The following is a 23,146-nucleotide window of genomic DNA, read 5'->3' as shown; positions in this document are numbered from 1 at the left end:
TATTCCCACACCAATGTCACACTTCAATGTTTATAGTAAAGAGACAAATGAAAACAAACAATTAAGTTTTGCCTGACTCTGCAGTTCAAAACTCAGGGATGCTGCATATAATCTGGGTACTGGACACTTAACTGGAATATTTCAGATGAGAAGCTAAACCCATGTTCAGCTAAATAAAAACCAAAAGAACTGCTGATGCTGTAAATCAGGAACAAAGCCAAAGTTGCTGAAAAAGCACAGCAGGTCTGGAGGCATCTGTGGAGGAGAAAACGGAGTTAACATTTCGGGTCCAGTGACCCTTCCTCAGAACTGAAACGTTAACTCTGTTTTTTCCTCCACAGACGCTGCCAGACCTGCTGAGCTTTTCCAGCAACTTTGTTTTTGACCCATGTTTAGCTGCTTGAAATAGAAGTGAATGATACAGAGATATGTCGGTATGACAGGTCGGTACAACATCGAGGGCCGAAGGTCCTGTACTGTGCTGTAATGTTCTATGTTCTAGATAGGAAACTAGAACGTTTTTATCCTTCTGCAATAGAAGCCTGTTGGCAGAAACTGGTGATCTGCTGCCATGTTATTTCTTGCAGTTTATAATTCAGTGATTGACTGAAGTGACATTACTGTTTGCTTTGATAAAGCGTTTAATTTACACAGACATCCATTGCACAGAATATTTTTAACTATACTCTTCATAGTAATACCTCTACATAAGCATGAAACAAAATACTTGGGGGTGTGATCTTTTGAAGATGAGGTAGAAATGATGATCAGTTCCATGAGTACCACATTTGATGTAAATCAACAATCATTTACATTTTCTTTCCATACCCTTTACTATTAATGATGCAGTGGTCTGATGATCTCCAGAGTCACAGGTATATTCACCAGCATCTTCTAGCTTCAGTTTGTGAATAAGCAGCTCGACACTTGAACCTTCTTGCTTCAGTTTGTACTTTTCACTGGGGTGAAGTACTACTGATTCTTTCCTCCATTTCACTGAGGCATTAGGTTTATTAATTTCACAGTGTAGGGTAGCGGTACTATCCTCTTCCGCCTCAACATTCTGAAGTCCTTGTTTGAAAAGTACAGGCATTGCTAAAAGAAAATATCAAAATAATTCCTAATTACAGAGTTCAGTCAAAACATGATTACTACAATTCTGAATAGTCAGTATTTTCTCTTGAATAAATATTCTGCCGTTACCAGATTCCATTATCTGCAGTTGCTAACCACAATCTTCACTAATAATAAGGCAAACGTGTGGCTTTAGTTGTGTTCAGGCACAGCAATATCTTAGTATTTGATAACCTTATATACTGCTATCCAACTCATTAATAATAGTGTTTATTTCTTCATTTTGGGAAAGAAAATAATCAATTACACTAATACACCAAACTGGAGTTCAACTTCAGGAAAATAAAGGAAATGTTTTTTATTCATTCACGGAATGTAGGTGTCGCTGGCTAGACCAGCATTTATCCCTTATCCCTTATTACCCAGAGGGCAGTTAAAAGTCAACCACATTGCTGCAGTCTGGAGTCACATACAGGCTAAATCGGATAAGGATGCCATTTTCCTTCACTAAAGGGCATCAGTGAACCAAATGGGCTTTTCCAACAATCAACAGCAGCTTAGCGGTCATCATGAGACTCTTAATTCCAGATATTGCATTGAATTCAAATTCTACCAGCTGCCTCTGCAAGATTCAAACCTGGATTCCCAAAACATTACCAGGGTCTCTGGACTAATAGTCTAGTGATAATACTACTTGGTCATCACCATCCCAACTCTCTCTATTACTCAGAGAATATTTAAAGTGCCGAACTAAAACCACATTTCAGGCAAACAGAGTAGATGTTGCAGTTAGATAAGCACGTGAGGAAAAATAAACAGAAGGATATGTTGATGAGGTTGGATGAAGAAGGCTCAGAGAAGGATTGTGTGGAGAATAAACCTATTGTGCTGAATGCAAATAACACAATGAAAAAGAACCCTAAAGGATACCAAATGCAGCACCAAAATGAAGCTGGACAATATTTAAAATAATTTCAGTAGTCTTTTTTGACGTTGGATTATCAACTATCAAAAGCAATGTTGCTTTTAATATACTAGGCTGCTATGTAGGTAGACAAAGAAATCTCAGAAACTTGCTACCTGATGGGAAAAGCCAGTAATTATTGCATGCTGCTATTTTGGCTAAGTGGATTTAGAAGGTACACAAAGCGTGAAAGCTGGAAATATGGATAATGAACAGAAAAGTGAACACCATAAATAAAGTCTTTTACTGTATCTGGATAGCAGATGAAACATAATATTCATAGCTGCAGGATATTTGTTTAAGTTAAAGGTACTTTTCATGATGCAAGTTCTTGTTCTTGGTGTTCTTTTAAGTTTGAGGATATATCTCTGTTACTTTCCCTGTCACCTTCATACTGCTACTTCATGCTCTCTTTGTCTATCTGTCCCTTGCCCTATTATCTCTTGTAGTCCTCTCTCTCATTCTCTTTGCACCTGTTCTTCAATTTTCATTCTCTTCTCTTCCTTTCTGAGATAAATATAAGACACATGCTCTGATCATTTGTAACAAACTGTTCTGCCTAACTAGTAATCAATCATTGGCTGCTCCAAAAGTGCCCAATCAAGCTTTTAATTTTCAGGGGATCCAAGAGGCTTTTTTTTCCCCCCTGTTCCCTCCAAAAATCTCTGGACTGCTTCTGACCCACAAAAAATGTTTTCCACAAAGCAACAGCAGGTTGTGAGTAGCATGATGTCATTAACAGGATGTTTTCAACTTAAGGGTGAAAATGGATTTAATTACAATGAGAAATTAGTAATGTCCTTTTGCCCTACCCTTTACTTTTAAAGAGGCGGTGGTCTGTTGATCTCCAGAATAACATGTATAGTCTCCATCATCTTCCGGTTTTAGACTGTGAATGAGCAAATCACAGATGGAACCTTCTTGTTTCATTTCATACTTGTCACTTTCATGTAAAACCAATGATCCCTTTCTCCATTTTACTGGGTCATCACATTTCGTAATCTCACAGCGTAAAGTGGCAGTGCCACCCTCTTCAGCTTCTTCATTCCGAAGCTCTTGTTTAAAAAATGCAGGCCGCACTACGGACACATTAAGTTTGGTTTTTAATAACGATTAGTTAACATACAAATATTTTCTGTACATTTCCACACAGAATTCTGATCCAATAAGTTACAGTTTTTATAGTACATGCCTCAAATTATATTTTTCACTCTCACAAACCAAAGAAAACCCAATAACCTACAATTGACAAGTAACAACTCGGACAAACTAAGGATTTAGTTAAGTAGTGTTCAATTGCTTCTAATAAACTTTTACTTCCATGTTTTTAGTGTTGTAGGTGAAAAGAAGATATTCAAGATGTGTGAAAATAAATTAGCATGAATGAATAGAAATAATTCAAGAAACAGTAACTTAAGATAAATAACTTTGGTTGGGCTAAAAATAATTAGGTAAGACAGATTCAGTGAGTGGCAGCCTCAAGCTGTGTCAGGCAGACATATATGTTTGAAAATTGGACTTCTCAAGTAGATTACTTCAGCTTGTGTGTGAACTGAACAAACTACAGTATTTTAGATTAAGCAAGCAAATGAGTGGCATGGCGGCTCAGTGGTTAGCACTGCTGCCTCACAGCGCCCAGGTCCCAGCTTCAATTCCACCCTCGGGCACCTGTCTGTGTGGAGTTTGCACATTGTACCTGTGTCTGCATGGGTTTCCTCCCACAGTCCAAAGATGTGCAGGCAAGGTGGATTGCCTATACTAAATGGCCTATAGTCTTCAGGGATGTGTAGATTAGGGGGGGGGGGTGGGTGTAGACTTGTTGGGCCAAAGGGCCTGTTTCCACTTTGCAGGGATTCTACTCTATTAAAGTTACTTGGATAGATGCTACCAAGGTTGTGAGGTACAGGAGAGCTGGTAAAGGATAATAGATTTTTTTTTTCCTTTATTCTTTCACAAGATGAGGGCATTGCTGGCTAGGCAAATAAATTGCACAAGTCTTCACTGAAGATTCACTAAAGCATTCCAAAAATACTGAAATAAGGGGCAGATGGAAATATAATGGAGGAAAATGTGAGATTATGCACTTTGGCAGGAACAATAGAGAAACAGAACATTATTTGAACAGTGAAAAGCTGAGAAAGCTACAGTAAAGGGGTTTCAGGGACCTACTGCATGAAACTAAATAGGCAAGTACACAGGTTCAGCAGGTAATAAGAAGGTAAGTAGGATGTTGGGCTTTATTCCATAGAGAATGGAGTATGAAAATAGAGAATTCTTGCTAAAACAATACAAGGTACTTGTTAGAACACACTGGAAATGATGTGAATGGTTTGGTCCCCATATGTAAGAAAAGACATTTCTTACACTGGACATAGTGCAGGTTTACAAGGTTGATCCCAAGAATGGAGCAGTTACTTGTGGAGAGAGATTGATTTGACATGGTAGTATTGCAACAGTCTAGAACAAGATGTTATAATCTCAGCATTAGGGGTTGCCTATTTAGGACAGAAATGAAGAGGAGTGTCTTGTCTCAGAGGATAGTGAATCTTTGGAATTCATTACCTCAGAGGGCTGTAAGAGGCTGAGTCACTAAGAATATACAAGGCCGAGGGAGACAGACTTTTAATCAGCTGGGGTTATGGGGAAAGAGAGGAAAATAGAGTTGAGGATTATTGAATAAACCACAAGATTACTGGATAGTGGCGCAGACTCAACAGCCAAATGGTCTACTTTTGCTACATCTTATAGTCTTGTGAATAGCTATTTGATCTTAAATGTTTGTTGTTGATTGTTGTTTCCTTCCTCTGCGTGTCATTCTTCTTGTAGATATCACTGGTGTTTTTGCAAGTGACCATTAGATGGATCCAGCAATATAGGATATTCCACTGCCATTTCCTGTTTCCCCATTATTATTTTCACATCTATGAATTTTTTTTGGCTACCCCTGCCAATTTTGTGCTATGAATCTACACGAAGATTAGTCACCATGATTAATGTGCTTCCTTTTTTATACACCTTCATTATCTCCTAATTTAAATTCTGCGCTATGAAATAATTACTATTCGGGGGCATGCAGACTATTCCTACCAGTGTCCTCTTTCCCTGATTTCTTACCTCCACACATACAAATTCTTCCTTTTGTCACTGCAAGATCATTTCCTGCCATCATACTTATTCCATGTCATATTATCAATGCTACCCCAATTTGCTTTCTTTCTTCCCTGTCCTTTTGAAAGGTAACATATCCTAAATATTGAATTCCCAGCTTTGATCTCCAATCTCATTTCTCATGTCAGTACTGTAGAGAGAGAAATGGAGACTAGAGAATGAAGGGGAATAAACTTTGATGTTTTAAAAACAGTTCACATTACAGAACAGGAAGTTTGGAAGGTTTTAGAGGATACAAAGGTGGATAAGTCTCTAGGGCTTGATCTAATGTATCACAGAATGTTGTCGGAAGTAAGGAAGAAAGTTACAAGACCCCTTGCAGAAACAATTATGATGCAGTGGTGCCAGTGCTGGACTGGGGTGAACATGAACATCTTACGAGGAAAGGCTGAGGGACTTGAGGCTGTTTTCATTAGAGAGAAGAAGGTCGAGAGGTAACTTAATTGAAACATATAAAATAATCAGAGGATTAGATAGGGTGGATAGGGAGAGCCTTTTTCCTAGGATGGTGACGGCGAGCACGAGGGGGCATAGCTTTAAATTGAGGGGTGAAAGATATAGGACAGATGTCAGAGGTAGTTTCTTTACTCAGAGAGTAGTAAGGGAATGGAACGCTTTGCCTGCAACGGTAGAAGATTCGCCAACTTTAGGTACATTTAAGTCATCATCGGATAAGCATATGGACGTACATGGAATAGTGTAGGTTAGATGGGCTTGAGATCGGTATGACAGGTCGGCACAACATTGAGGGCCGAAGGGCCTGTACTATGCTGTAATGTTCTATGGTGAGAAGTCACACACCATATTATAGTCCAACACATTTATGTGGAATCACACAAACTTTCAGAGCGCAGCCCCTTCATCAGAGGTGCAGTGATAAAGCAGGGGACACAGATACAGAGTTTTTAGGCAGAGAGATCAAAAGATCATACAACTGGTGTGAGTGGAATATTAGATGATAAGTTTCTGCATGCGATCAAGCAGGTTATACGGTGTGTAAAATGTTTATAAAGCCAATGTCAGTCCTGTCCTGTCAATCAGGAGGAGCCATATAAATATACAAAAGTTGACATCTCAGGTCAGACACTGAATTCTAGGTGTGAGGCATTGTTCAGAATTTATCTCAGCGTTTTAACTTGGAATAAGGCTATTTTATTCCAAAAGATGGAATTTATAAGATGCCACACTGACTGAATGTGACTACAAATTATGTGTTTTTTGAACAAAATAAATTGTATCTGCAAATAAACAAACATGTTGGATGAAACGATGCACCCCATGGGTTTATATGTGGGTGTGTGAGGTGGTTGGGGGGAGGGGGGGGGGGGGGAAGAGAAAAGGAGAGAGAGCGCGAGTACATATCTGTGTATGCTTTATTTATTCATTCATTCTGTTAATGTGTCACTGGCTAGGCAGCATTTAATCGCCCATCCCTAACTGTCCTGAAAGCATTTAAAAGTCAACCATATTACTGTGAATCTGGCGTCACGTTTAGGCCAGAGATAGTAGGAACTACAGATGCTGGGGAATCTAAGATAACAAGGTGCAGAGTTAGATGAACACAGCAGCCCAAGCAGCATCACAGGAGCAAGAAGGCTGACGTTTCAGGCCTAGGCCATTTCTGAAGGCGAGTCCAAGCCCGAAACAGCAGCCTTCCTGCTCTTCTGATGATGCTTCGCCTGCTGTGTACATCCACCTTTACACCTGGTTATCTCACATGTGGGCCAGACCAGGTAAGGATGGCAGCTTCCTTCCCTAAAGGGCATTAGTGAATCAGATGGATTTTTTCCAAACAATTGACAATGGATTCATGGTCACCATTAGGTTCTTAACTCTAGGTTTCTTTTATTAAATTCAAATTCTACCATCTCCCAGGGCGGCATTCAAACCCAGGTCTCCAGAAGGTTATGTGAGTATCTCGATTAACAGTACAGTAATAATTCCACTACACCAGAACCTCCTGTATCTGGCCATGTGAGCACATCTGCATGCACTTGATCGAGGTTGTGTGTCAGTGTTAGAGACTCTGTGTGTGAGACCTTATGTAATTAAGTGTTTGTGTGTGTGTGAGAGAGAAAGAATGTGCGTGTTACTGTTTGTGTGAGAGACAGTGTGAAGCTGTTGACTTGCTCGCTGAGCTGGCTTGTTCTCATTCAGATGTTTCGTCACCATGCAAGGTGACATCATCAGTGGTTCAGGTTTAGAACACAGAACATAAAACGCAGAACACATAAGCGCAGAACAGGCCCTTCGGCCCTCGATGTTGTGCCGACCTGTGAACTAATCTCCCCCTCCCTCTACACTATCCCGTCATCATCCATATGCATCCATATGGGAATCCCATTTAGGTTGAATGCAGGGTAGGGTGGTGTGTTCTACACTTTGCATGATTGCTTCTGCATTGAATCCTGAGATGGGTGGCCCAATTGATGTCACGTTGAACTGTTTGTATACTTGATCATTAAAGACAAGGTGTATGGTGAGGCACAGGTCTAGTAGTTTAAGTATGTTGTTATTGCTGATGGAGCTGACGGAGCTGCTGGTCTGCGTTGCTGCTTCCTCTAGTAATGTTGCCATTATTTATTTGGCTAGTGGGATGTCGAATGATGTGAATAAAGCTGAAAGTCCATAGAAGCAGGAGGTGTTTGTGCCTTCTGGTTTCATTCTCATGTAATCCGTTTTGGTTACCTGTCCTACTTCCTTTAGTCTCTTCAGTGAATGAGTGATCCTATTGCCCAGCTGCAGTGTTGCGTCTATCGGCATCTGTTAGTAAGTGGCTGTATCTACAAGTCAAGGAGCAGCATGGTGGCTCAGTGTTTAGCACTGCTGCTTCACAGCACCAGGAGCCTGGGTTCAATTCCACTCTCAGGCAACTGTCTGTGTGGGTTTTCTCCAGGTGCTCTGGTTTCCTCCCATAGGCCAAAAATATGCAGGCTAGGTGGATTTGTCAGGCTAAATTGCCCACAATGTTCAGGGGTGTATAGATAAGGTGACTTATAGTGGGGGATGAGTCTTGTGGGATGCTCCGAGAGTCAGTGTGGACTTGTTGGGCCAAAGAGCCTGTTTCAACACTGTAGGGATTCTAAAGCATAGGCACTGGCTTCTTAACATGGTCTGGTTTGTTCATAATGACGGTCATGTGCCATTTGTCTGCTGGTAGGATTACGATGTTCTTGTCTTTCTTGCGTTTATCTAGTGCTTTTCTCCCAGATGTGTTCAGGTTGTCCCCTTTGTTCCTTCTGTGTAGTGTGGGGATTATAGTTTGTCAGATAGCTTGTTGTGTTTCATCCGTGAGTCTGTTGTCTTCTAATGTAATCTCCTGGGCGGCCAGGAAGTCTGTTCAGTTCGAATCTTTGTGGTTATAGTTCAGTCTGCATAACAGGGCAGATTTCTCAGTTTCTGTGAGTCATCTGCTGGATAGGTTTCTTATCTAGGGTTTTGGAGTTGATCTGTAGCTCAGGTTTTGGGTGTTGAGGTTCGTTGGCTTGTTGTTCCGCAGATGTTTCGTTACCACTCTTGGTAACATTCCCAGTGCAGCCTCTGATGAAGCGTCGGTATGTTTTCCCACCTGGTTTTTAAACTCTGGGGTCCATGGCGATGGATTGTCTTACTTCCGTGTTTTCTCCGTAGTGGAATGTATATGGGGTCGAGTTCAATGTGTTTATTGGTAGCATGCTTCGTGGAATGCCATGCTTCCAGGAATTCTCGTGCTTGCCTCTGCCTAGCCTGTCCCAGGATCTTGGTGTTTTCCCAGTCGAAGTCGTGTTTCTCCTTGCCCATGTGAAGTGAGATGACTGAGTATCGGTCGTGTCTCTGCCTAGCCTGTCCCAGGAATTTGGCTACAAAAAGACACGACCGATACTCAATCATCTCAATCCACGTGGACAAGGAGAAACACGACTTCGACTGGGACAACACCAAAGATCCTGGGTCAGGCTAGGCAAAGGCAAGCACGAGAATTCCTGGAAACATGGCACTCCATGAAGCAAGCTATCAATAAACACATTGACCTTGACTCCATATACATTCCACTAAAGGAGGAAACCCGGAAGTGAGGCAATCCATCGCAATGGACCCCAGAATTTAAAAATTAGGTGGGAAAAAACAACAACGTTTCATCAGAGGCTGCACTGAGGTTACCAAGCACAGTAAAGAAATGTCTGTGGAACAACAAACCAACTCAATGAGCTAACCAACCTAAAAATATTTCTTATCGATGTGTCCAGTTTCTTCTTGTCCTCGTCTTAGTGGTGGATCAGTTTGGTGAGTTTGTCATGTAGCTTGTGCCTCTTTGTTTTGGTTTTGTGTTGATTGATGGTGGTAGCCTGATTTGGGATTGTACTCAGGAACAAAAACAAAGTTGCTGGAAAAGCTCAGTAGTCTGGCAGCATCAGTGGAGGAGAAAGCAGAGTTAACGTTTCGGGTCCGGTGACCCTTCCTCAGAACTGGGATTGTACTCCACTGCTGGTCTGTAGTGTTTAGAAACTGTGATTTTTGGTGTGAAATTTCCCATTCATACCTGTGGAGTCAGTTATGGGCATCATTAATCATTGCTCGTAGCATTCTGCGTCTGTTCTGTTCATCTATTTTATGTGCCTGTGGGTTGTTGAATGGAGGTTGTACTTCATGCTGCGGGACAGTGCCTGGCTCCTGAGGCATTCATGGAGAAAGTGAAGTTGTTCACGGGTAGACCTCAGTTGTTTGGTGAAGGCTTCCCATTGTCGGGCAATTTTTAGTGTGTTACGCCCATGGGCGTTCAAAGTTTTGGCAAGATCGGTGGCTCAGATCGTGGGCGAGGTTGTTGACTTGCTTGCCGAGCTGGCTTGTTCTCACTCAGATATTTCGTCATCCTGCTAGGTGGCATCATCAGTGAGACCTCTGATGAAGCGGTGCTATTCTGCTCCGCTTGGAATTTATACTGTCTGGTCTGTTATGGTGAGTCACGTCATTTCCAGTTTTGATCTGTAGGGGTTTGTATATGAGGTCCAATTCTATATGTTTGTTGATTGCATTATGGGTGGAGAACCATGCCGCTAGGAATTCCCGTGCATGTCTATGTTTGGCTTGGGCTACCATGGTTCCTAAAGGGCACACACCCGACATCCCTCTCTAACCCATTGTTTCCCTACCAGGCACAACTTCACACAAACTAGCCACTGACCTACAGCAGGGATTGAAACACCTAGACCACAGATCACCCCATTCCATCCACTCAGCCCAAGGTTTCCTCAATACCCTCAAGAAATCAGCGACAAGATTATGGTATCCTTTGACCCCACAGCTTTATTCACATCAATCGACATCCCACTAGCCAACAAAACAATGGCCACGTTACTACAGGAAGCAGCAATGCAGACCAGCAGCTCCATCAGCAATAGCAACATACATAAACTACTAGACCTGTGCCTCACCATACACTTCATCTTTAATGGTCAAGTATACGAACAGATCAATAGTATATCAATGGGGTCACCCATCTCAGGACTCATTGCAGAAGCAGTCATGCAAAGTGTAGAACACACCACCCTACCCCGCATCCAACCTAAACTGTGGATCTGGTATGTAGATTCTTCAGGTAGAATAAAGAGGGAGGTAAAAGGGCTGGAGGAGTTGCATCACTGGTTAAACAGAATATCACAGCTGTGCTGAAGGAGGGCACGATGGAGGACTCAAGCAGTGAGGCAATATGGGCAGAGCTCAGAAAGGGTGCAGTAACAGTGTTGGGGCTGTAGTACAGGCCTCCCAACAGTGAGCGTGAGTTAGAGGTACAAATATGTAAACAGATTGTGGAAAGGCGTAGGAGCAACAGGGTGGTGGTGATAGGAGATTTTAATTTTCCCAACATTGGCTGGGATTCACTTAGTGTTAGGGGTTTAGATGGAGCAGAATTTGTAGGGTTTTCTAGAGCAGAATGTAAATAGTCCAACTCGGGAAGGGCATATACTGGACCTGGTTTTGGGGAATGAGCCCGGCCAGGTGGTTGAAGTTTCAGTTGGGGGTTACTTTGGGAATAATGATGACAATTCAATAAGTTTTAGAATACTGATGGACAAAGATGAGAGTGGTCCTAAAAGGAAGAGTGCTGAATTGGGGGAAGGCCAACTATAGAAAAATTTGGCAGGAGCTGGGGAATGTGGATTGGGAGCAGCTGTTTGAGGGTAAATCTACGTTTGATATGTGGGAGGCTTTTAAAGAGAGGTTGATTAGAGTGCAGGACAGACATGTCCTTGTGAAAATGAGGGATAGAAAGGGCAAGATTAGGGAACCGTGGATGACAGGTGAAATTGAGAGACTAGCAAAGAGGAAAAAGGAGGCATACATCAGGTCTAGGCGACTGAAAATAGGTGAAGCTTTGGAAGAATATCGGGAAAGTAGGAGCAATCTGAAACAAGGAATTAGGAGTGTTAAAAGGGGTCATGAAATATCTTTAGCAAACAGGGTTAAAGAAAATCCCAAAGCCTTTTATTCATACATAAGGAGCAAGAGGGTAACTACAGAAAGGGTTGGCCCACTCAAGGACAAAGGAGGGAAGTTACGTGAGGAGTCAGAGAAAATGAATGAGATTCTTAGAGTACTTTGCGTCGGTATTCACTGAGGAGAGGGACATGATGGACGTTGAGGTTACAGATAGATGTTTGATTGCTCTAGGTCAAGTTTGCATAAGGAGGTGGGAAGTGTTGGGTATTCTAAAAGGCATGAGGGTGTTTAAGTCCTCAGGTCCGGATGGGATCTATCTCTGCTTACTGAGGGAAGTAAGAGAGGAAAGAGCTGAGGCCTTAACAGATATCTTTTCAGCATCCTTGAGCATGGGCGAGGTCCCATAGGACTGGAGAATTTCTAATGTTTGCTCCTTGTTTAAGAAGGGTAGCAAGGATAATCCAGGTAATTATAGACCAGTGAGCCTGACATCAGTGGTGGGGAAGCTGCTGGAGAAGATACTGAGGAATAAGATCTATTCCCATTTGGAAGAAAATAGGCTTATTAGTGAAAGGCAGCATGGTTTTGAGCAGGGAAGGTCATATCCTACCAACTTGATAGAATCCTTTGAGGAAGTGACCAAGTTGATAGATGAGGAAAGGGCTGTAGATGTTATATACATGGACATCAGTAAGGCATTTGATAAGGTTCCCCCTGGTAGGCTTGGAGAAAGTCACGTTGCATGGGGTCCAGGGTGTACTAGCTAGATGGATAGAGGACTGGCTGGGAAACAGGAGACACAGAGTTATAGTGGAAGGGAGTTTCTCAAAATGGAGAACTATGACCGGTGGTGTTGCACAGGAATCCGTGTTGAGACTACCGTTGTTTGTGATATACATAAATGATCTGGAGGAATGTACAGATGGTCTGATTAGCAAATTTGCAGATGTCACGAAGATTGGTGGAGTAGCAGATAGTGAAGGGGACTGTCGGGAAATGAGGCAGAATATAGATAGATTTGAAAGTTGCGGGGAGAAACGGCAGACGGAGTTCAATCCGTGCAAATGCGAGGTGATGCATTTTGGAAGATCCAATTCAACAGCGAACTATATAGTAGATGGAAAAGCCCTGGGGGAAAATTGATGCACAGAGAGATCTGGGTGTTCGGGTCCATTGTATCCTGAAGGTGGCAATGTAGATCTATAGAGTAGCCAAGAGGGCGTATGGCATGCTTTCATTTAACAGGCAGGTTACTGAGTACAAGTGCTGGCAGGTCATGTTGCAGTTGTATAAGACTTTGGTTCGGCCACATTTGGAATACAGCATACAGTTCTGGTTGTCACATTACCAAAAGGATGTGGATGCTTTGGAGAGGGTGCAGAGGAGGTTCACCAGGATGTTGCCTGATATGGAGGGTGCTAGCTATGAAGTGAGATTGCGTAGATTAGGATTATTTCGAAAGATGGAGGTTGAGGGGGACCTGATTGAGGTCTACAAAATTATGAGAGGTATAGATCGGGTGAATAGCATTAAGCTATTTCCCAGAGTGGGAGACTCAATTACTAGGGGTCATGATTTCAAGATGAGAGGGGAAAAATTTAAGGGAGATATGCGTGGAAAGTTCTTTACGCACAGGGTGGTGGGCACCTGGAAGGTGTTGCCAGCAGAGGTGGTAGAAGCAGGCACGATAGCATCATTTATGAAAAGGGCAGGGAGCACAGAGATGCAGATCGTTGGAAAATAGATGACAGGGTTCAGATAGAGGATCTGGATCGGTGCAGGCTTGGAGTGCCGAAGGGCCTGTTCCCATGTTGTAATTTTCTTTGTTCTATGACACATTTTTCATTATATAACACAACAAATTAGAAGAGACCCACCACCTCAGCAACAGCATATTTGCAGGAATTAAATTAAAGGGAAGAAGAAAACAATAATCAACTTTTGTTTCTGGATGTTAAAGTTGAGTGTATGACCAACGGGGAATTCCAAACCTCAGAATACATAAAAGCAACCCACACTAATCAAATCTTCAACTTCCACAGCAACCACCCCAAAGGACCCTATTTAAATGGGCCAGGACACACCGCAACACTCCGGAATTACGCAGAAAAGAGGAAGCACACCTACACAAAATCCTCGCTATAAAAGTGACATACAGACAACAACCGGAGGACACAATAGGCCCTAACACACTGGCCAAACTGTCCTACATCAAGAACATGTCAGAACTGACAACAATACTCTTAAGACCACTCAGAATCACGGTAGCCCACAAGCCCACAGCCACTCTACGACAAATGCTCACAGGGATTAAAGACCCCATTCCCACAAAATACCAGCAACGGCTGCCACAAACATTACATTGGACAGACAGGAAGAAAACTAGCCATCAGAATACATGAACATCAGCTAGCAGCAAAACAGCACGACTAACTCTCCTTAATATCAGTACACTCAGACAATGAAGGCCATCAGTTTAACTGGGACAAAGTAACCATAGTTGCCCCAGCCAAACATACACAAGTATGGGAATTCCTAGGGGCATGGCTCTCCACCTGTAATGTAGTCAACAAACATATAGAATTGAGCCCCATATGCAAACCCATACAGATTAAAACCGGGAAAGGACACTGCTCACCACAATGAACCAGACAATATAAATTCCAAGCAGAGTTGAATAACATCGCTTCATTGGAGGCCCCACTGATGATGTCACCTATCTTGGTAATGAAATGTCTGAATGAGAATAAGTCAGCTCGGCACACAATTAACAACCTCACCCACAACCTGAGCTGCAGATCTTTGTCAAGACTTTGAGAGACAGTGTGTTTGTGTGCGCTCATGCATATGTGAGAAAGAGTGTGCATGTGAGAGTGTATGTGAGAGACAGTGTAATAACTAAAAACTGTAAAAATGAATTAAGTTAGAGAGATGATAACTTATTGAGGTGATGCTGTCAAAATAGGAAAGGAAGGAAGATTTTAAAGATACGGAACAGTGTGTTGGGGTCAACTGTAGCGTGAAATGAACCCAAGATCAGGGTTGAGGCCATCTTTATGGGTATGAAACTTGGCTATCAGTCTCTGTTCGTCAATTCTGTTGTGTTGGAGTCCACTGAGGAGGATGCTTACCCGAAGATCACTGGCTGAATGGCCTTGATTGCTAAATTGTTCCTGATTGGGACGGAACATCCCTGTCTGGTGATTGATGCATAGTGTCCAATCATCCATTGTCGAAGGGTCAGCGTGGTTTCACCAAAATACCATGCCTTGGGGCATCCTTGACTGGAGCATATGAGATAGACAACATTGGCTGAGTCACATGATACCAGCTGTAAACATAGTGGGTGGTGTTCCCATGTTTGATGGTCGTATCCAAGTCAATGATCTGGCATGTCTTGCAGAGGCTGGCAGGGTTGTGTGGTGTTGTGGTTGAGGTTGTCCTGAGGCTGAGTAGTTCGCTATGAACCATGGTCTGTTTAAGGTTTGGCAGTTGGTTGATGGTGAGAAGTGGAGGTGTAGGGAAGATCTTAGCAAGATGCTCCTCGTCATTGTAGGGGGTGACTTGCTCCTGAACATGCTTACAAAATGGCTAAGCAAAACTAAGCAGCTTGCTCACAAAGTGAAATACAATGGTACCTATGAACAGAACTGCTAGAAGGTCAGTAAAAGAACGCTGTATGTTTCCATCAGAGGCAGTTCCGATAAAAGGATGCCTTCGGATAGATAAATGACTGATTCCAGCTTTACTAATGAAAGGGTGATTGTCCCAGTAAATGAATTACGTCAGGTGCTGTTTAAGACCTCAAGCAGCTGCAAGGATAACAGTTAGTTATTTTATAATAAATAGTTGGCTCTTTGAAGCTACCAGCATTATTAAATAGTTTCTAGCTAAAAATGACACTTTCTCTCTTGTCCTGAACAAGATAGATTGATCACAACCCATAAATTACAAAATGCTGACAGCAGAAGTAGTTGTATAACGTTACACACGTAATTTACTTTACAACGGAAGTTAATCTTATAGCAATTAGTTAAAACTAATTGACTTTTTTATTTTTACATTATGTAATTGGGACAGTGAGAAAATAAAAGGAGTGACTGAATGTGGCAAAAGGCAGCACCAAAATACGATGTGTTATAGAATTTGAGCTGTCCTTACAGATAAGCAAGCCTGAGAAAGACCCGAAGGAGTTGAGGTTGGTTGACTCACCAAGCTGGTTTGATGTTCTGCAGACGTTTTGTTACCATGCTGTGTAACATCCTCAGTGCAGCATCTGATGAAGCGTTGGTGTGTTTTCCCGCCTGGTTTTTAAACTCTGGAGTCTGTTGAGCTGGATTGCCTCACTTCCGGTTTTCCTTCGTAGTGGAGCGTATATGGGATCGAGTTTTACGTGTTTATTGATGGCTTTCCTCATGGACTACCAGGCTTCTAGGAATCACTGTGCCTGTCTCTGATTAGCTTGTCCCTGCAGCCCACTGGTATCAATGTGGATTTCATAAGCTTCAAAATCTCCCCTCCACCCACTGCATTCCAAAACTCGTCCCGCCTCCCTAACTTGTTCTTCCTCTCACCTATCCCATCCTCTCACCTCAAGCCACACCTCCATTTCCTACCTCCTAACCTCATCCCGTCCCCTTGACTTGTCCGACCTCCCCGGACTGACCTATCCCCTCCCTACCTATACTCTCCTCTCCACCTGTCTTCTCCTCTATCCATCTTCAGTCTGCCTCCCCCTCTCTCCCTATTTATTTCAGAATCCTGTCCCCATCCCCTTTTTCTGATGAAGGGTCTAGGCCCGAAACATCAGTTTTTGGGCTCCTAAGATACTGCTTAGCCTGATGAGTTCATCCAGCTCCATACTTTGTTATCCCAGCTCAACAGACCCTAGGAGGGAAAACACACTGACGCTTCATCTGAACCGGGACTGATGATGTTATCCAGCATGGTAACGAAACGTATGTGGAACAACAAACCAGCTCGGGGAGCAAACCAACCTCAAGATCCAAAGGAGTATGGCCATTAAACTTCTGGAATGCGAACCAATAGGATGCATAGGAAGATCCCAAGGCCTAGAGATTACAATGTCTAGCTAATGCCATGAGATCATGGGAATCTGGGGTTGTCCATGGAAGTGACCCATGGGACTGGGCGTTTGAATTAAGAAGTATGATGACTACGTTGTATTTGATTACTGTAACACAAATTGTATAAAAATGCTGTATTTCTTTGTAAAAGCTGAGGGTGTGTCAATGATCTAAATTCCGAAGCCAGATTCAGGGAAGATCCTTTGGCCTGCTCCCTGCATAAACTGGTTTCTGCTGGAATAAACATTTTCCACTTGCCTGAATCCTACCTGCCTCCTGAGTCTTTGTCCTGGTTCGATAAAAACACTCCTACTGTCAGTTTGAAGGCTGTAAAGAGCATGGCATAGTTTCTCCGCTCCTGGGAAGTACTGGACAACAAAGGGTACTGTATCAGTGTTAACCGGTGTCTGTCTTCTGGGGAGGTTGTTGTACTTTTTCATTGTGGTACATCGGAACTGATGATCGATGAGTTGAGCATCGTATCCCATTCTTATGAGGGCATCTCTCAAAACCTTTAGGTGTCCGTCGTGTCCCTCTTCATCTGAGCAGGTCCTGCATATGTGCAGGGCTGACCATTGGGGATGGCTTCCTTAATATGTTTAGGGTGGAAGCTAGAGAATGCAGCATCTTGAGGTTATCCGTGGACTTATGATACAGTGAGGTACTGAGATGTCCATCCCTGATGAAGATGTGTGTGTCGAAGAATGTGACTGATACTGAAGAGACGCCCACAGTAAGTCTGCCAGTGGGATGAAACTTGTTGATTCCTCACCATTAGTCCAAAAGGAAGAAAACGTCATCAATATATCTGGCGTATAGCGTTGGATGGTGGGCTTAGCTGCAAGGAAGTTTGCTCGAACATGTGCATGAAAATGTCGGTATATTAGGATGCAAATTTGGCCCCCAAGGCTGTTCTGTGTGTCTGGTTGAAGAACTGGTTGTCGAAGGTGAAGGCGGTGTGGTTAAGGACAAAGCAGATGAATTGTAGGATAGTGTTTAGAAAATTGGCAGTTGTTATTATTGAGCACCGAGGCTGTTGCAGCGGTGCAACATCGTAGAGGATGCTGGTGTGTTCCTGACTCGAGTGGGCCATGGGAGCTGAGTTTCTGTAAAAAATCTGTAGTGTCGCAATAGAAGCTGGGGATTTCTTGTACAGTGGGTTTCAAGATGCCCTCAACATAGCCAGAAAGGTTCTCATACAGGGTCTCATTGCCTAATATGATGGGGCGTCCAATTGTATTGGCTTTGTGTATCTTCAGAAGGCAGTAGAAGTCTCCTATGCAAGAAGAATGCAGAATGAGAGTGCATGGGATACTCTGAAGGACTGGATCAAAAGTCTTGATCAGTCTGGTGAGTTGATATGTGTATTCTTTGGGGGGAATCGGCAAAACGTTGTCCATAGGTTCCTTGTTGCTCAACTGTCATACATTTCTTTGCAGTAGTCCATTCTATTTTGTATAACAATGGCTGGTTTGATCACAATGTTGCAATTGGTCTTGAGAGCACGGATGGCAATGTGTTGTGCTTGGGTGACGTTCTGTGCTACCTTGTACTGATGAATCTGGTGTTAATGCATCTCCTGAAGGCTTGAGTATACATGTAGAGCCTAGGGCAACGGCGTTCCAAAGGGGTCCAATTTGACTCCTCCTTTGGTCGCTGCACCAATGATCTCTCTGTCGACTGTTCCGGTTCATCGGTTATCTCACTAGGCTCATGGCTGACATCTTGGGGATTGTGGAAGAATTCCCAGAGCATCATTCACCTGATGAATTCCTCTGTGTCTGTTGTGATACAGTGGGGTCCATTTTGGTAGCGGGGCAGAAATTAAGCCCTTCGCTAAGCACTTTGATTTTATCCAGTTGAAGGCTATGGTCAGATTAGTGGGCAATGGATTTCTCTGCAGTGGTACGGTTTTCAACTGTGGCACTGGGAGGCTCCAAGATGTTCGTTTATTTCATCATGATTGTCATGATAGCACAGCACCGACTGGCTTTATAAACATTTTACACACAGTCTAACACACCTGTTCATACGTACAGACTTATTAGCTGACACTCCACTCACACCAGTTGTATGATTTTTTGATTTCTCAACCTATAAATTCTGTCAGTGTGCCCTGCCCTCTCACTGCACCTGACAAAGGGGCTGTGTTCTGAAAGTCTGTATGATTCCAAATAAACCTGTAGAAATATTTACATCATCTATAACTAAAGGTGAGATGCCTCATAATCGGAGGGTAGCCATTGCTGTATCTTTGTTTTAGAAAGGTTGTAAGGAGAAACCAGAAACTACAGACCTGTGAGTCTGACTTCGCTGTGGGTAAATTGTTGGAGGTGATTATAAGAAGTTAGAATTTATGCACATTTAGAGAGGCAAAAATTGATTAGGATAGTCAGCATAGTTTTGTGCAAGAAAAATTATGTCCCATGAAGTTGATTGAGTTTTTTTTGAGAAGTTACCAACAAGATTGATGAAGAAGAGCAGTAGATATTGTTTACTTGGACTTTAGTAAAACCTTCGACAAGGTTCTGCATAGCCGACTAGTAACTGAAGATAGGTCACATGGGATACAGTGGAGAGTTTACCATTTGGATGCATAACTGGCTTAACAGCAGGAGACAAACAGTGGTCGTGGAGGGTTGCTTTTTGGACTGGAGACCTGTGACCAGTAGTGTTCCACAGGAATTGGTTCTGGGTCCTCTTTTGTCTGTCATTTACATAAATTACTTGGATGAGAATATAGAAGGCATGGTTAGTAAGTTAGCTGATGACACCAAAGTAAGTGGCATAGTAGACAGTGAAGATGGTTTTCCAAGATTATAAAATGATTGTGAGCAAATGAGTCAATGGGCAGGTGGAGATCAATGAGGATAAATGCGAGATAATGTATTTTGGTACAACAAACATGGGTAGTGTCATAGAACAGAGGAACCCAGGGATTCAGGTACATAGTTCTTTGAAGTTTGTGTCAAATATAGGATGGTTAAAAAGGGTGTTTGGCATGCTTGCCTACATTGCTCAGTGCACTGAGTACAGGAGTTGGGAAATCATGTTGAGGCTGTACAGAACTTTGGTAAGGCCTCTTCTGGAATACTGTGTCCAGTTCTGGCTGCCCAGTTATAGGAAGGATATTATTAAGCTGAAGAAGGTTCAGAAGAGATTTACCAGGATGTTGCTGGGTATGGAAGGTTTGAGTTTTAAAGAAATGTTAGATTGGCTTGGACTTTTCTCACTAGAGCATAGGAGGTTGAGAGGCAACCTTGTAGAAGTTTATAAAACAATGAGGGGTATAGTTAGAGTTAGTGGTAGTTGTCTTTTTGCTAGGATGGGGGATTTCAAGACTAGGGAGCACATTTTTAAGGTGAGAGGAGAGAGATTTAAAAAAGACATGGGGGCAAATGTTTTACACAGCGGGTGGTTTGCATGTGGAATGAACTTCTGACGAAGGGTTGATGTTGGTACAATTACAACATTTAAAAGACATTTAGATAAGTACGTGAATAAGAAAGGTGTGGAGGGATATGGGCCAGGAGCAGCCAGATGGGACTAGTTTAGTTTGGGATTATGCTTGGCATGCACTGGTTGGAGCGATGGGTCTGTTTCTGTGCTGTATGACTCTATGTTGGGTGGTTGTTGCATATGTTTCAATGGAAGCGGCAATACTGGCTATCGGGCATTGTGTAATGGCACAGTGCAGAAACATGTCTGCAGTTGACCTTCATTTCCATGCTGAAAAGGATGGGCTCTGTCCATGGCCATGTGCCAAGGTGGCAGTGGAATCTCCATGTTCCTTGACAATGAATTCAGGGTTTTGGTAGACATCCATGCACCAAGTACTTTTTTTGTGCTGATCCATCATTGTTCTTCTGTGGGCTGCTCTATCAAAGTGGGTTCATATGAATTTTGCCATGGAAAACTTAGATGCGAACACTCTCTCCACTGGCCTGATATCTGCCCTATATGTAAGCTTTTATCCTGGCTGCAGACTCCTTATGCAGGTGTCACAATAGGGATAAAATATTGAGCAATGTTTTGCAAACTCTATTGTCTGATTTTATAAGCTGGAACATTCATGAACAGAAATGGAAGAGAATGGTAAATGTGTCACTGTGTTAGGTGACCTGTTTAGATAATGTGGCTATTATTGTTGAATAGTTGGCAGTATATGCAAAAAAAAAATCAAATTAGTAACAAAATCGTAGAGGAGAAATTTATGGAGTTTATAAGCAATGATTTTCTGGACCAATACATTGAGGAAACAACTACATGTCAGACCATTCTAGATTGTGTAATGAGAAAGGAAAAACTGGCAATCTCATTGTGTGAGGACCCTGTGGGTTGAGTGACCATAATGTGACAAAATTCCTGATCAAGATTGAGAGTAACGGAGACGATTCTGAGATTAGGTTCCTGAATCTAAATGAGATAAACCATGGATGCCATGAGGAATGACTTGGTTCTGACAGATTGTGGGCCATTAGATCCTATGGAGGGCAGCAGGGGGAGATCACAGAGCAGCATTCTGGGAGAAGTCGCTTAGTCACCACAACTGAACAGCAGATCATGGAAGAAACCCAAACCCCACTCAACCTCCCCAAAACATGAGGAAGAGCATCAAACAGAGGATGGCAAAGGAATATTATTGAGGTCCAATCTGGGGTCATTACATACTGAGGTTCTACACAAATCCGGTGTCGCGAAGTATGGGACTGGCCTTGTTGCTGTGAAATGCTCCAAACAGTCGGACTGTTCCCTATCATTTTTTCTTCATGGAGAAATTTGCAAAGAAAAAGATCTTTGGCTACAGATCCATCAGGTCAGCACACAGCATCCTTAAGATGCTGAGGGAAAAGGATAGGATGGATCCTGTTGCGTGATTCCCTGAGCAGACTGTCAAAGTCATTTAGCAGAATGTCTAGTCACCAGAAGTTTCCAACAAGCACCAAGACATTGCTTGGCTAGTGGTGTGAAGGGCACAACCTGCGAGATCCTTCATATATATCTGGTCAGTCTGTACCACTGCAGACTGCCCTCAAAATAGCTGCAGAGCGGTTGAGACTATCACACATCTCCTTTTGGAATGTGCCTTTGCAAAGTAAGTCTGGAGAAAGATATGTAGCTTCTGTCCAGGTTCATCCCGAGCAGCTCTGTGACCCAGGGTTCTGTGCTCTATGGTCCACTGCCTGAGACACACAACAAGACTGTGCCCGGAGGACCGTCAACTCGGTGAAAGACACACTTTGGTCTGCCCGAAACTGTTGGTCTTCCAGAACAAGGAGGTGACCTTAATGGAATGTTACAGACTGGCACATTCCAAGATCCAGGATTACGTTCTCAGAAATGATTGCGACAGCTACCGCCAAGGCACAGTGGGGAGAGACTGCCACGTGAGGTCATCCTACTGAAGTTAAAATAGGGGTCCATTCAGTTATCAGACCCTCCCGGTGCCTCAAATGCATGTAAATATAGTCTTGCATCTGTAAGAGATGTCTTTACTTGGATAGAGTCAAACTCAAATGTGTGTTTGTTTTCTTGATCGCTACTGCACAGAACTAAGCTGCGTTTGTAGCTGTGCATACAATCAAAGAGATTTTTTATGAATAAAGTATATTTTTGAAATACAAAAAGATTCTGGAGAAAACTGGCTCAGTCACCATGACTGAACAGCAAATCACGGAAGAACCTAGTGTTCTATTTCTCTGTTTTCTTACTTAAAGGGATGATAGTGGAAAGGCATTCAAAGAATGCATTGGTAAACTCTACACAATAGTTTATTCCTGTTGGTGCAATCCGTGCCGAACTGCCCCTATGAAAACATCCAGGTTAAGGCTCATAAATGGCAAGTAATACTTGTGCCACATAAATGCCAGGCAATGAACACCTCTAATGAGGTAAAATCTAATTGTCTCACATTAGCATTGTCATCACCCATAATTGACATTTTTAGAATGATCAGAAAACTACCCGGGCTGGATACATACTCATCGTTTTGTGATCACATATATATTTCAACCCAGACAATAATATAGATTTCTTTTCAATGTATAATGTTAGTATGTGATATTAGTAAAACATTTAAAAATAATATAGAGCTTCTCGAAAATTATAGTTAATTGTTGCAGAAAAAAAACTACAAAGAAGGTTATGTTAGAGTACAAAGGGGACCTTGTTCATATAGGCCAGTGGGTGCAGGAATCGCAGATGGAGTTTACTCTCAATACATATGAGATGCTACATTTTGGTAGGGCAAATCAGGGCGGGACTTATGCATTTAATGGTAAGACCCTGGGGAATATTGCCAAACAAAGGGATGTGGAGTTCAGTTCATTGTTCCAAGAAATTATAGAGTTAAAAGTGGACAGGGTAGTGAAAAGAAGGCCTCAGATACTGTTGTGTTTATTGGTCAGTGCTTTGAGTAAAGGAGTTAGGAAGTCAG

At 42.5% G+C, this 23,146-nt stretch overlaps 1 protein-coding gene across 16 annotated transcripts in view; it reads right to left on the bottom strand.

Annotated features, from left to right (window-relative positions):
- obscnb (obscurin, cytoskeletal calmodulin and titin-interacting RhoGEF b) overlaps nt 1-23,146 on the bottom strand; it is a 760,766-nt gene that overhangs the window by 390,911 nt on the left and 346,709 nt on the right. For 15 of the 16 annotated variants that reach the window (XM_059639939.1, XM_059639947.1, XM_059639941.1 and 12 more), the window contains 2 exons: nt 2,851-3,117; nt 829-1,095 (listed from right to left, as the gene is read on the bottom strand). The exons of the other annotated variant lie outside the window; for it this stretch is intronic. In XM_059639939.1, the coding sequence (XP_059495922.1) occupies nt 829-1,095; nt 2,851-3,117 (534 nt within the window). The remainder of the gene's footprint in view (nt 1-828; nt 1,096-2,850; nt 3,118-23,146) is intronic. 16 annotated transcript variants of the gene reach the window in all.

Source organism: Stegostoma tigrinum, chromosome 2, assembly GCF_030684315.1.
Source record: "Stegostoma tigrinum isolate sSteTig4 chromosome 2, sSteTig4.hap1, whole genome shotgun sequence".
NCBI classification, from domain to species: domain Eukaryota; kingdom Metazoa; phylum Chordata; class Chondrichthyes; order Orectolobiformes; family Stegostomatidae; genus Stegostoma; species Stegostoma tigrinum.
This window is presented reverse-complemented; position numbering and strand designations above follow the sequence as displayed.